General features: G+C 41.9%; 1 protein-coding gene across 2 annotated transcripts in view; it reads right to left on the bottom strand.

The window, feature by feature from the left end:
• RIPOR2 (RHO family interacting cell polarization regulator 2) overlaps positions 1-15,841 on the bottom strand; it is a 104,364-nt gene that overhangs the window by 76,758 nt on the left and 11,765 nt on the right. Inside the window, exon 1 of one of the 2 annotated variants that reach the window (XM_083518573.1) lies at positions 8-92. The exons of the other annotated variant lie outside the window; for it this stretch is intronic. Within the exon in view, the coding sequence (XP_083374699.1) occupies positions 8-77 (70 nt within the window). The 5' untranslated portion in view covers positions 78-92. Of the gene's footprint in view, positions 1-7; positions 93-15,841 lie in introns of those variants that run through there. 2 annotated transcript variants of the gene reach the window in all.

Below are 15,841 nucleotides of genomic sequence, written 5' to 3'. Positions count from 1 at the left end.
CATTTACCTTCACAGAAGATATCATCTGCTTCATCAGAGACAGCCAGATCCTCCTCTTCCATGTGCATCTTGGGCATGAGCTTGCCAAACAACTACTGAATTGAATGATAAAGCTGCTTTTAGTACTACAGCAGGGCTGTTTCTGTTCACCGGTGACAGCGGCTTCCGCATCTGCACAACTCGAAACAGCCTCATTTACATGAACATGATAGCCTGTTTTGCTTCTCTCCCTGCCCCACCTTGGGTGTAGCTTTTGGGATCTGAAGCGGGGTATTTCTTAATGGGTGCAGGAAGTTGAAAAATGAGAGGCAAAGTGTAAGAAAACGCATGGTGAATTCACTTCACCACATCAATCTACTCCTAAAAGGGCTCTGAAGAAAAGAGTTGACTTATGTGCATTGTTTAAAGGAAGGAAGTGTGGCGAGGTTAATTCTGTAAAGTTCTGTAATGTTAAGAAGTTTGCACATACAAAGAGAAAATGATCAAGTGTATTCAGCAGTGGAGCAAGCTGATCCGGCGCCTGGGGTGGTGCGCGTGCCCTGCTCCCAGGGGTGGGGCCAGCCACCTGCAGGGTGGGACAAGCTGGGGCAGGATGCTTCGTGGGGCCTCCGAGGAGTCTGCCTGCCTCCTCCCACTCAGCTACCCTAAAGCTGGGTGGGAGGCAATGGGCAGACCGTTTGTGGCAGTGCGGAGCCTGCGGGCGCCCAAGCCACCACATCACTCCCAGGCATGGCTCGGGTGCGCTGCAGGCCCCGCGGTGAGTAGTGCCTGGCCTTTTGTCACCCCTCTCAGTGGTGACACCTGGGGCAGCCGCCCCCACCACACACCCTTCATCCAGCCCCTGAGTGCATTACCTTATGTAAGGCCGCTTCCATGCTACGGATTTCCCACATGGAAGGCATCCCATTGTATGAAATGGCATGCAATGTGTACTTGCCCTTTTTGTGGCGTGTAATTATGCTGGGAAACTACATGGACTTTTCATGGACTTGCCATGAAAAAAACTAAGCATGCCATTGTCAAGTGACAATCTACATTTGACTTGCAACTTATTTACTACATTGTTACAGAGCCCAGTTCTTATCAAAGAAAATAAACGTGCAAGCTCCAGCAAACAGAATATTATTTAGCATAATTGTCTGCTCTATTAAGCAGGTTCTTTTGCAAGAACTACCTTGCAGAGTAAATCCAAATTCCAGCTTCTCCAACTAGATGCCTCTTGTTTTTCCAGAATAACCCAGAGAGCAAAATGTAAGCTACACCTCTGAGAGTCACAGTTACTTTCCATTTAGCTATCATAATCTGTTGCAATTTATTGCCTAGAGGCTGGATAGCAAAGTTGTCTGCAGCACAGTGCTGACAATGTCAAGGTTGCAGGTTTGATCCCTGTATGGGACAGCTGCATGGCCTAGACAATCTTCAGGGTCCCTTCCAACTCTACAGTTCTATATTGTATTATGATTTTTGTAAATTGCCCTGGAAGCGCTGCTGAACTGCAACCCTACTTCTGTTTCACCTACCAATTGTAAACCATGGCCTGTCCATCCAGACTTTACACTAAAGCACAGTTTAACTTCCATAACCCTGGTTTAGTGTGTAATCTGAATTGGGTCAGCGAGTCATAGCTGTGGCAAAATTTGAATCAAGGTTTTCCAATACACTGTCCACTGGCCTTAACTTATGCCTTTGCATTTCTGATTAGTGCTACAGAAACTGTACTTTAAAATTGCCATGGTGACACAGAAGAGCAATGAAAGCATATTCCTTCTTTGTTCAGCACTGTGCAATGCACAGACAGTGCACATCATTTACAAATGTAGTATCAGAGATATATTGCGCTTAGCCATATAACACTGTTTCTGAAACATGAAAGAATGGCTAAACAGTGTTCTTGTTGGCTCTTTCCTTCTTATGCCACTCAGTTTTCCCCTTGGATTTAAATTTGTTTCCTTGCACACTGCTTTCAAAGCACTACATCCGGATGCCTTGACAGTCCTTGTTTCTTTTATTTTCAGGAATTAAAAAGCATCAAGAGGCTGTTTTCTTTCGAGAAAACAACTGTCACCTAAATGAGCACACAAACTAGCCTGGTGATGAATAATAATGACTCAACCTTCACTTCAAAGGCCCCTAAGAGAAGTTTCTCTGATTGCCACCCTTTCACCACTTAAATGGCATCCTACGAAGTATATTCCAAAAATACACGGGGAGAATGCGGGATGTCTTTATTTGAGATGAAACATGGTTTCCCATTTGAAAATTATAAATAGATTGGTTAATGCTGGCCCCTTTTTTATCCTTGGTCTGCTCATTTCATTAGTGACTGTAATTTGAATCCTAGCAACTTTCTCTTTTGTCTGCAGCAACAAGTACTATGAGGTTGTAAAGTCAAAGTTGGGGGGGGGCGGTCCCAGATACAAGGCTCTTAGTGCTCTCTGACAGTGGCTTTTCCTCTTTTTTCTTGCATCAGGAATGGCAGCAGAACATTTTCACTTAGGTGTGTTTATGTATTCTGTTATAGCCTACCCATGCAACAGGCATGGGTCTCTTCTCCTTTCTCCCAACCTCTTGCAGGTGCTTAACCATTGCTACAAGGTGAGCCAGCAAAGTGGCTTACGCTCAGTGACTTTTCCTCTGGTTGCATGTTGTCCACGCTGCCCTAGGAAAGTTCAGTCCCCTCCTCTTGCAGCCTGATTAATTGAACACACACACAATGGGAAACGATATGACTCTAATTACAGGGGGAGGGGCAATTATATTAGCAGAAGTACAAAGAGGAAGTAATTAATCAGGCAGAAACCAGGGGGAGGAACCTTTTAAAAAGAAGAGAAAACAGTGAAAAGAAACTCCCAAACCTGTGGAGTATTTTCTAATGTTTCATACTTTTTAAAAAAAGAAAGAAAGAAAGAGAAGTTGAGTTTTCTGTAGCAGAGGAAAAATATAGAACCATCACTGGGAAAACAAAGCCTGATTATACAAAGATGGTGGTTTCTTAGGTGAAAAGTACTTGGGGAAAGTGATGGGAAGACACCCCCTTGGCTCCTGTATCCTGTGCAAGGCAACCAGTCATGCTGCCCTAAATCTACCTCTGAAAGTACCCTAAACAAAAAGAAGTCATCATAAGGCTCTTAAGAACTAGGTTGCACATTAGATTTACTAACAGTCATAAGAGCAACCCTGTTCTTCATGGATGCTCTTCAACCTATAAGCTGAGAAAGCTGGAGGAGAATCACAATCACATGTGCAGAGAAAGAAGAGCTGCTGGCATGCACCCCCCCCAGCACCTGTTCTTTAGCTCCTCTTATTTATTTTTAATTGCTATTTTGCCCCCTAAAAGTTGGAAAGGGAAAGTCAAGGAAATTGGCCTCTAAAGGGAAAGAGGGGGGAGGTGAAGAATGGACGTAGAAAGATCAGTGGGTCTTCCTTCCTTATGTATGTGGACATGGTCCCTTCTGGCTTTCTCTGCCTCTAGGGAAAATAGCTTCCAGAACAGGCAGAATGACATCACCACTTCATTCCTAACAGTAAGAAAATTCCCAAGACTCACGTCAATTTGCTTGGGTAGCTGGAACAAAATTTTCTATCTCAATGCACTCTGCATGTACACGCATGGTATACATTTAGAGAAATCTAAGGACAAATGCAATTATATTCCCAATGGCACATGACATAAATAAGCACGGTGCCTCGGGGGGGGGGACTGATTGGTCATTAAAAATATATATATGCTTAGATGCTTCAAAATATGCTTCCATTTAAACGTTTTAAGACAACATCACTCCATTTTATACATATTCTGAATATTTTGCCCCAGTGTCTCCAGGACCTATACTTTGTTACTATGTATTATTTCTTTAGAAAATGTATAGTTGCTATGTATTATTTATTTTAAAAATGTTTACTCAGCTTTTCCATTTGCAAGGGTTCTATGGGGGGGAGAGAGAATGATTAAAAACATCAAAGCAATAATCAAATATGACAGTTGCTGTATCTAAAGTTTATTCTCAAATCACAAAAAAACAGATGCAGCTCAGGTAAACTCCCAGCCTGTAAAAAAGGGACAAACAATGCAATCCTATACTGTACACACATACTCAGAAGTAGCTCCCCTTATTTTCAGTGTAGCTTACTCCTGGGTAAGAGGGTATACAATAGAAGTCTAAATATTTATAAAAACAATTTTTAAAAGTTTCAAAAGCACACTTCTGAGAAGACCACATTCTTACCCAGATGCTAAGAAACGTTATAGATGTGAGACCACAACTGAAAATTCTCTATCAGCCTTACAGACAATTCAACTTCTGTTGAAGAGACTTGTGACTGGGCCTCAATGGTTGGAGAGGTTCATATTGGGGCAACACATACACTGGAGCTGTAAACGACTTCAAAAGTAAGAACCAGCAACATGACAGTCTAGAAACCAATATAATTCTTACAGTATTGCAGTTATTCCCAGCAGCGAATATCTGCCTCATGAGTTCTGCATCAACTGAAGCTTCTGAACTGGCTGCAAGGGCAGACACACATAAAGTTCAACGCAGTATTTCAGGGTCTCACATTTTCAGGAAGGTGGAAAGCTGGGGCAAAAAGCTGACAGATCATGTCCCCAACCACTTCTTCCACCTAAAAATCTAGATGTTGACTTGGCTCAAGGAGATGAATCTTGCCCAGAACAGGTAATTCCATTAATTGTCTAGTTTTAAGACTATCCACCATGAACTACTCCATTTTGTCTGGATTAAGTTTCAAAGCTGCTAATTCCAGCCCTCATGCTGTCATTCAAGGATGACACCACCACATCTGGTACAAAAGAAAAGTAGAAATAGAGATCCCACTCAAAAACTGCAAGTGACCTCTCATGGTGGCTTATATAGATATGATGTCCCACAAGAAAGTTAATACAAGATCTTTACTACAAGTACCAATACATTCTGGAATCTTCAGGAAAGGTAGGAACCATAGAGCCACAGCAAAACACTGCCAACCAAGGATGTCATATGAGTAAGTATCAAAAGCTGGTAAGAAGTCCCAGATAGTCAACATAATCACTCTTCCTATCTATCTCCTAGTGAAAATAAACAAGGACAACAGCTCAGTGGCAGAGCAGATTTGCTGCATGCAGAAGTTTCCAGGTCCAGCCCTCAGCATCTACAAGTAAGGTTGGTGTCCTAACCCTCACTGCTGGACAAAAAACTAAAACTCCCAGCTTTGTTTCTGCCAATGGCTTTAATGCATATATCAGACTGGCACATGGGCAAGATATAAGACAAGGTGCAGGAAATACTCAAGAGGTTTAGACTCATGGCTGAGCACATGTTAAGACAACGATGCAACAAGTGCTGTTCCTCACCTTCCTTTTGAAAAACAGAGTTAGCACAACACTTAGTGCAAGCAGCTGGAGCAATAAATGGGCACTCATTTGAGAGGGTTGGGTCTGCAAGGTTTGTTCACACCCATGTCTCCATGTCCTTGGAAATGGAGGAGGTATCAGTGCAGGCTCAACACCTGATTTCCACTCATAGTCACCTCCTCAGAAGAAGGCTTCTCACTGACAAGAGGAGAGGTGGTCATTGTAGTCTTTGCTCCATTCCCACATTTGTACTTGACTTCCAGGTAGTTCTTAGGCAAAATGTTATTTCCCTATACTTGCCAATACTTGCTACACCCAATGTCAGCTTTGTACAGAAACTTCTGAACAATTTCAACAGCAAAGTTTCCTTCCTTTTTCTCAAACCACAAGATAAAGAGGGCACATGGGAACGGAACCCGCGGGGAGAAAAAGCTGACCACAAGCAATGCCCACCCAGCTCAACTTCCACTCTGATAATATGGCCACAGTGCATCACATATGCAGGAAATAGCTAACATCCAAGGTCACAGCAGAGTTACTAAAGCAGGATTGCTCCACTCTCAAGGGTATGAGCAGCAAAACCGCTTCTTAAATATATACTGCAAAATACTATTTTGAAATATTGTGAAGTAAAGGGAAATTCAGAAATGGCATGGTCATCCCCACAAATGAAAGTTGAAAACAGGAAAGTGTTCATATTGTGGTTCTTTTCACACCTAGCCCTTCTTTACCTCAAAGAGGTGAGAGGTTTTACCTTTGACTAAGTACCATGATGCAGGAATGTGTTGGTTTGGTGCCCACAAAAGAGACACTGGTACTGATTTATTGAAGGGAAATAAAGTTCATAGATTTCTGGACAATGAGCCCATTTCCCTTCACATTCTTTGATTTCCTTATTTGCAGTCTCCTCAACCTTGGCACTTTCAGCTCCACATTCCAACCAACTGAGTTACTGACATTTCTACAGCTTTAAGGGTGGTAATTCAAAAAACAACAACAAGAACACAGTGTCAGCTTGGAATTACACCTGTTTAAGTCCATCAGGTCTTTTCTACTGTTTCAACCTTAGCATTAGCCACAAAGCATTAGAAACAAATACTATAGCCTGTTCAAAGAATGGCTGCTCATGCAATCTTCCTTTGAAGTTGACTATAAAAACTCTCAAAATGGCTCTCAAGCTGCGGTTGGGGATAGGTGCAAGCTCTGCAAAGAAGGCAGGGGTCACAACTGCGGAGACTCTGACAGAGATCATTTGCTACAGAAGGGAAGCACCCACTGTTCCTCATCTCTCTCCCCAAGTACTTACATAGTGGGCGCAAGTCCAGATAGACACTACAGGGCTTATCACCATTTATCTCCGGAATACTCTTCCATTCAAACAAATTGCCACTGCCTGGTTTCTGCCTCTGGCACTACTGCTACCAATACTCCCTCAAGGCACAATGGAAGGAGGAAAAATATGCAGTAACACTCTTGGGGACACCTGTGTTGGACATTGTTAGGAGTCATGGACAGCATCTCATAATGGAACCCATGGGAAGAGCCATAGCTCAGTGACAGAGCATCTGCTTTGAACACAGAGAGTCCCAGGTTCATCCTGGGCATCTCCAGGTAAAGTTGGGAGAGTTCCCTGCCTGAAACCCTGGAGAGCCACTGCCAGTCCGTGTAGACAGTATTGAGCTAGATGGACCTATGGTCTGATTCCATACAGGGCAGCTTCCTATGTTCCCAGCTTTATAAAGTCATTAACATTCTGTCTGTGGTGGCCATGTTTCAATGACGTGATACTACTGTCTCATCCATTAGGACAGCTGCAAAAGAACCTGCAGTGGCCCAGTCTTCTCCTGGCTTTGCATGACTGATATAATGCAGTAGTAGTAATAGTAACAACAGCAACAATCCCAAACATACCAACAATTGCTTTCCCCTCCTCTAAACAATATTTACTTAAGTGCTATTATTTCATACTCTTGAAAATTCTCAACTCAGTTCCCTCCAAGGCCTATTAGCAAAGGGATTATTCTCATATTACATGCCTATCAACAACATGTACAGTAAGAAAAATGTGAGCCAGAGATCTTACAGCCTGTTACTTCACAAATAATTAACAAGTTGTTATAGCTGCAGCGCCACAGGATTTCTAAATCGACATGTAACCAGAGCCTGGCTACATTGCAAGGATTTCACAGTGACAGCTAAACTGATTGAGAACATTTTTTCTTAATCATCCTCTCCCCCCACTAAGAATCATGAATCGAACAGTTTGGGTAGCTTTCCAACATCAGCTGTCTGGTATAAGTTGTCAGTCTCATAATTAGGGATGGAGGGGATATACACACATACCAAACAAAATTTGGATGACCAGTCTTGAAGGCAGCTTACAAGGGTTTTCACTGGATTTTGAAAATATTTGAAATAAATTAAATCCACCATCAAATTGTTTTACGGTAATAACCCTAACTTAAAAAGGAAGCCTGCAGTGGAAGAAGTAGACACAGTGTAAGAAATATGGGACAGATACAGTGTGAAAACAGTTGAAAATTTGGTACCCAACACATGAAATACATAGCATTTTTAAACACTGGAAATGCAGATGTGATTGCAAAGAAGAAATGAAGAAACAAAAAAGCTGAAGCAGACTTTATGAACAGGAAGTTACACTTTTCCATTTCAAAACAGCTGTCATGATGAGAGCAGAAATGAATTCAATGAAATGTTTCACAACAGCATCTCACAACAGGAAAGAGATATTGGGGTTGAGGCAGATACAGTCAATGAAAATGTCAGCTTGGACCAGCCAGTGAAAAAGGCAAACTCCAAAATGGGGATTAGGTAAGAGTCAAAATGGAACCTTCAGCCCTGCAATGCCCTCATCTATGGTGCAACCACATTTGAATTTTCGCGTACCATTCTAGTTGCCCCATCTCAAAAAAGATATTGTAGAGGCATATGGTACAGAAAAGGGCAGGAAAAATGATCAGGGAGTTGGAGCACCTTCCCTATTAGAAGAGACTGTAGTTTATATCCTCAAAGAGGAACATAATAGTGGTTTATAAAAGTGGGCATCATGTGTGGAAATGGCAGACAAAAGAAAATACACATAATCAACTTAGGGAAATGAGTTTATAATCCTAGACACACTTACCTGGAGAACGTCCTGATGAACAATGGAACTTACTACTGAACAGACAAGCATAGGATTGTGTGGTCTCTGCTGCAAGTTGTGGCAATGACCACTAGCTTAGATGGTTTTAAAGGGGATTAGACACATTCATAAAGAGCAAGTCTATCAACAGCTATTAGCCATTTTCTTGGAGGCAGCTGGCTGGTCACAGGTGTGGGAAACAGAATGCTAGACTCGTTGGATCTCTGGGACTCTTATGTTCTTATGCTCATAATTAAATTTTGGAATAATATTGGTTCATGGCATATGGGTGAATTCAAACACACATTTTATCTCTTGATAGTTGCAACAATAAGGGATAACTTCCAGATGTAAAACAGCTGCCACAGACCAGAATACCCCAAACAAGTTTTTATATTATTTAAAGGAAAGAGTTTTGAATTAATGCAGTTTATATGTTCGTATGTGAGCCATTGAGAAGGCAAACCTATACTCAGTTACCCAAGAGTTAAGTCTCATTGTGTTCACTACAACTTACTTCTGAGCAGAAGGACTGAACTTCATGTAAATTAATATCAGGTAGCGCAAGTGAGGAACCTGTGGACCATCCTTGTCAGTGGTCAGGGACAACAAGGATTGCAGTCCAGCAACATCTGGAGAAAAGGGATGCGGGTGGCGCTGTGCGTTAAACCACAGAGCCTAGGACTTGCCGATCAGAAGGTCGGTGGTTCGAATCCCCGCGACGGGGTGAGCTCACATTGCTCAGTCCCTGCTCCTGCCAACCTAGCAGTTCGAAAGCACCTCAAAGTGCAAGTAGATAAATAGGTACTGCTCCAGCAGGAAGGTAAACAGCATTTCTGTGTGCTGCTCTGGTTCTCCAGAAGCGGCTTAGTCATGCTGGCCACATGACCCGGAAGCTGTACGCCGGCTCCCTCGGCCAATAAAGCGAGATGAGCGCCGCAACCCCAAAGTCGGTCACGACTGGACCTAATGGTCAGGGGTCCCTTTACCCTTTACCTAACATCTGGAGGGTCTGTTTCACCTACCAATTGTGAACCATGGTCTGTCCATCTAGACTTTACACTAAAGCACAGTTTAGCTGCTATAACCACGGTTTAGTGTGTAATCTGAATTGGATCAGAGAGTCAAAACTGTGGCAAAATTTAATCAAGGTTTTCCAACACACTATCCACTGGCCTAAACTTACCCTCTTAGGAAGCAGAGAATCATCAACAAATATACAAGCACATCTGAATCAATGTAACACTTTGTTCATTTTGATAGCTAATGGAAAGAGAGCACAGACACTTATTTTAATTCTGCATGACCTGGAAACACCAAATATGGCTACACCACCAGAATTCTAAGTTCCGTTATGAAAATAGAAAAGGACTGCTTGTAATCTTGCCGTAATGGATTTTTTTCAAAAAATACAGATCTTTAATTAGTCCTTTTAAACATTAAGCTCATTTAGAAACTTAAGAGCTACAATTCTCTATCAAACTTGACATGCATGCAATTATGTTCTCAGCGGATAAAAATGTACCAGCAGGAAGATCCGTTCTCCTAATGTAATGCATCCCTACCACCCAGGAATCTGAAGCTCTCATCAGAATTCATAATCCCCAAACATGAAGCCCATGTTTTCATAGTTTCAGATTTGGAGCTCTTGCGAGGATTTGAATAGAAAAACAGCTACTTCCGAAACATGACATCAAGCTCAGACCATGAATATGTGACATCTGCATTTTCTCTCAGTTGCTCATAGGTTTATATTTCTTATTAAGCCTTAGCTAAGATTAGAGAAAACTGGCTCATATTTCTAACCTGACTAAATAATGTCCTAGTTGCAATAAGAACCACAGTTCTACATTTCTTTATTATTGTTCCATTGCCATCTTTTTTGCTTTTTGAAGCCAGTGTGGCGTGCAAATCTATGGACTGCACCTTAAAAAATGCTTCTTTCATCATAATTCTACAGCTGTTTGTAATAGCAAAGGACCAAATTCTAAACATGCATGTAAGTGCCATCTATCTCAACACTATTCAGTGCAAACAACTGGTTGATGAAGTAACGGTTTATTAACTATTCAAATGATTTACTTCCATTCACCAGATTCAGATTGGTACAGTAAGGGTATGTGTGAAGCATAATCTAATTTGGGGAAGAAGACACTGTCTTATCCATATCCTTAATAGGTTTCAAACAAGAACTGGCATGCCTCTCACCCACGTTCTATATCCACAAATTATTCTGAAACTTGTTCAGAATTTATCTTGAACCCTTTTGTATTTGACTAATCTTCTTTTCAGTAAAAGTTAAGACCTTGGTGAGAGCTCATTCATTCATATTTTACATTTCCCCTTTCCTGTCTGATAAATGAATGATACAATGTTGACCCCATTATGTATTTGATTCTGTTGGGGGCTGAGTTTGAATTGCAGGGGATAGAACTGTCGGTAATGTTATATTTATTCTTTTACAGAGCAATAAATGCTACTTAATTAAGGATCAGAGAATTCTCATGTTGTGGAACAGTTGTAGTTTTTGAAATGTTAACCATTGAAAGACTCCACACACCAGAAGTTGTGCTGATCTTCATGGCACTACACCCCTAACACAGCTCCACCATCCTCCAAATATAGGATTTTATTATTGGACAGACTAAATATTTAAGTCAGATAACTTTTTTTTTAAAAAAAAAAATCTCATTCCAGAAATTTAAATTTTGCTATTTTTCAGAAATTGGAAAACTTCAGGCTAATGTGTACACATTAGCGGTTTAACACACAGTGTGGTTGTTTCCTTCCATTACGTTCCTAGTCACATTCGTACCTTGCTGTACACACCTGAGAGGGAGCAAGTGTGTCTTCAAGCAATGTGCACTACCTGATTTGTTTCATCACACCCACAACTTCCCCAACTCCTATTCAGTGAAGCTGTGGCCGGCACATTTTCTGCCATGCATGCCTGCACAATGGCTGTTTGAAGTGGCCCCCACCTCAGCTTAACTGCAGCTTATGTTTTCAAATTGCATGGAAGCTGGCTGGAGGGAAAATGCATCAAACAGGGGTATTGATCAAAAAATGGCAGGATCTGCACAGATTGTGCCTAACACCACATGAACTCAGCTTCAAACACCAGTAGTGGGAGCACACTGGAGATGTTGTAGACAGTAATGTGTACACAGCCTAAAACAATGTTGTCAGTGTAAGGTGTTATTCTTCCCACAAACTATTCTTGTCATTGCATGGCTAGCCATAACTCATTGGATACTGCTTATGATGTCACCAACAATCAGTAGGCCAACATCCACGTCCAGGGTCTGCTATTTTTTAAAGGGGGGGGAGAGATGAGCAGTATGTGGAATATCTGCCTGTCCAGTACGTTTTCTCTGCGCAAGCCTCTGTGGAAAACGTCTTCAAGCAGTAGCAGAGTTGAGCAACGGTTGCCTCCGTGTGAGAAGGAGGAAAGGAAAGTCCAGACACTGTTCTTGCTCTCTCGAACAGCGGCAACGTTGTGAGGGAGAACACACCTAGAGACTCCATTGAGCTCATCTCCTTCTGCATCGCCTCATGCCATTTGCTAGCTTCTTCCTGAGGCAGCTTCTGAACATCCTCAAAGGTTTCAGGTTCACACCTAGCCACAAGACTATCTCCATTGATTGTGTGTCTTGATTTCACTTCTGGATGCACCTCTAATTATCCCCATAACCGGAACCATTTTAAAGCTACCTCCACAGACCCTAATTCACCGGAAGCTTAAGAACTGGCCACCTGCCAGTCTTAGGCATCTAAGCTGCTGATGACAACTCCTGGTTTGAGTTGCAGCCAACTGACTTGGTTTAACCCTGACCAGCTATTTTTCCCACAGAGATCCATTTGTACTGAGACATTTCTTCATTCAAATGGTGGGCATTAGAACATTTGCTGTACAACTTTCATCTAACCACTCCTGGAGACAAAAAGTATACACATATGAGAAGAGAAGTCACCTTATGATGTTCCAATGAAGAAGAATAGAATAGAATGTATTCCATTTGTGTTCCAATACTCCTGAAATGCACTTTACTGTAGAATAAAGCAAGGCTCTTTCTTTGTCTTCTTTTATAGTAAAAACAACCTTTTTCTCCATGGTGTCAAGGCAATGTTTTGAGTGGGGCTGAGATTACTTTTAAAGGGATGATTGAGGGTGGAAAACTCTTTCCCACCCACTGCTTCCTTGCTCAGGTTGCCTCTTAGCTTTCAACTGCATGCTTATGTTTTTCTTCTAATGCTCCATTTTATTAGCTAAAAGTACCTAATAATATTTTTTATATTAAGGAGCAATAACATGCCCATCATATAAATGATAAAAATAACTTTGATTTCTTTTACATAGCCTTGTAAAACCTTTTTTAAAAAAAATAAATCTCATCGCCTCCAAAATAAGGCTTTTAGAGCTACAACAATACCCCCCCCCCCCGCAGATAGTTTGAATGGTGCCAGACCTGTATCTTGAACAAGCCTCCCTGGAATTTAGGTTTCAGTTCTACAAATGCAAAGTCATGACTTCATACTCCTGAAGGAGATAATCAGAATGTTGTGTTGCTCACTAGATGAAATGTTCCTAACCAATGCTACAGCTCTGTGGAAACTTTCCTGGAAGTTAAGGTCCACTAAAATTATGAGACTTGCTTCCGAGCAGCTATGCACTGCACTGTGAGATCTAAATGCCTGTGTACTCTGCACTTTCGAAGCCCAAATATTTTCTTTTAGCAGACTATCCAGTTGTTGCTATTCTTCATTCCTGAAGCAGCTACATTTCAGCACAGATATGTGTATATATACTCTGAAATGTTCAGTATGTATTCCTGTTACTATATTAGAAGTGGGGCTCCACAACAAATTGTTGCAGTGCATCCCTGGTGTGCATGTGTTACCTGAGCCTGTGGCCGAGGGGGCTGTTGCCTCAGGATTGCAGAGGAGGGTCTCCCTCTGAACAGGAGCAGTGACACCCAGCAGTTCCCTCCTGTATGTGATAAGAGTGTCTTCTCAATGGGTTGCTCAACATTAGGAGAACCACAAGTCCCTTCACTGTCCACTTCACCAGTTCTCTTCCCATCTTCTCTGACACTCATCCAATCTTCTTTCTCCACTCTGCTCCTTCCTCCCACTTTCTAGCATGTCATCTAAATCAGGGCTTGTGGGCAAGCTCTTTCTTTGCTAGGCATGAATGGAAACAAATGCTTGTTCTTGGTTTAGTTCATCATCACAAAGCAGTGCCACCCACCCATAACTAAGACGGCTGCTCCAGAAGGATACCATGGTTGATGGTATCCAAAGCCGCTGAGAGGCCAATGAGAATTAACAGGCATGCATTTTCCCTATCTCTCTCCCAGCAGAGGTCATCATACAGGGTGACCAAAAAGGCTCCATGAAGAGAGAAAGGGTGCTCAGGGGCGATTGTGTCAATGGCCCAAGCCATTTGGATGTTCCAGAGGTTGGCCAGGGCTTTGACAGGAGTGCCAGTCGAATTAGCTGGAAAATTCATGAAAGTCATCTGGAAACCCATTGGATCCCTCAGCCTCTGAGAGTAAGGTAAAGGTAAAGGGACCCCTGACCATTAGGTCCAGTCATGGCCGACTCTGGGGTTGTGGCGCTCATCTCCCTTTACTGGCCGAGGGAGCCAGCGTACAAATTCCGGGTCATGTGGCCAGCATGACTAAGCCGCTTCTGGCGAACCAGAGCAGCGCACAGAAATGCTGTTTACCTTCCCGCCAGAGCGGTACCTATTTATCTACTTGCACTTTGAGGTGCTTTCGAACTGCTAGGTTGGCAGGAGCAGGGACTGAGCAACGGGAGCTAACCCCATTGCAGGGATTCGAACCACCGACCTTCTGATGTGCAAGTCCTAGGCTCTCTGGTTTAATACACAGCGCCACCTGCGTCCCTTCCTCTGAGAGTAGACCATCCTAATAGATTCCTCACCTCTGCAGAGGGGGAATAGTGCTGAAAGCTTTGGCTTAGCTCAGTGTGGTGTGGCAGCAAAAAGGATCTGGTAGGAGCAAGCTCTTATCTGGGAGCCTGCACATGGTTCTGCTAAGCCATAGTTTGGCACAATGTGAACACGCAAACCAGGCTTCTGTAGCTACTTCCACTAAAAAGGATCTCCACACACCTTGTCCATGGAAGCAGATGTGTGTGGTCTTATTCTCCTCTAACACCACACTATTTACATTAGCTAAAACAATCACATCGAATGCATAAATTAGCTTCAATAGTTTATTTTCCTCTCTGGCTGAAAGTGCAAAGGCCCACCTTAAATGGATTAGTAAACTTATGGCCTTGCACTCTCCCCCACCCGCCCTATCTTAATAAAGCAGTACATTGGGTAAGCATGTTGTATTATATATGTGTATATGTGTTTTATTATATGTTTGATTTTATATTCTCTTTCATTTCCCTTCTTTCAGAATATTAATGAGATTTGCCTTAGGCTACTCAAAAGCAACAACCTAAATCCCCATCAGTGTAAAAATGTTGGGTTCTACACCTAAGAAAACTACTCACTAGGAAGGACAATGATAAGAGTTGGAAAGGCGTTTTGTCACATAAGAAAGAGGACTATATGCCAGACCAATTCTAGAAAAGCTTATCAATCTGGATACAGTATAAATAAATGAGATCCAAGAAGGTTGACAGCTATCCTAAGTGAAGTTTCACTGTGAAAGATAATTACTCAACTCCTTTTTTGTGTTAAAATTCATCTTTCAAATAACTGTGAGTGCAAGAAATAGAGAAATAAAACTTCTGGAAATTTTGAAACTATGGGAGGGAAACAAGATTTTTTTAAAATTAAAAAACAACCATAAATTTCAGGGGGAGGGATTGAAATATACATTATACCTTCTTTAAAAAAAATAAATGAAACCTAAACTTATTTTACACCTTTAACAACATAAAAGGGAGCATTTATAAATTAGGATATAAAATTGTCCTTTTGGTATATAAATGAAAACTATAGATGCCTAGTTTTGTATAAACAAAATTATGAATATATCCAGTTCAATACATCTTTCTTCTGTGGGTACAGTGGTACCTCGGGTTACGTACGCTTCAGGTTACAGACTCCGCTAACCCAGAAATAGTACCTCGGGTTAAGAACTTTACTTCAGGATGAGAACAGAAATCGTGCTCTGGTGGCACGGCAGCAGCAGGAGACCCCATTAGCTAAAGTGGTGCTTCAGGTTAAGAACAGTTTCAGGTTAAGAACGGACCTCCAGAACGAATTAAGTACTTAACCCGAGGTACCACTGTATTTGTTAGACCTCAATTCTCACCCAACATTTCAGATTGTTCCTCTTAAGCTTTGGCATACACAACAG

This window comes from Podarcis liolepis, assembly GCF_965112155.1.
Source record: "Podarcis liolepis genome assembly, chromosome: 8".
Taxonomy (NCBI): Eukaryota; Metazoa; Chordata; class Lepidosauria; order Squamata; family Lacertidae; genus Podarcis; species Podarcis liolepis.
This window is presented reverse-complemented; position numbering and strand designations above follow the sequence as displayed.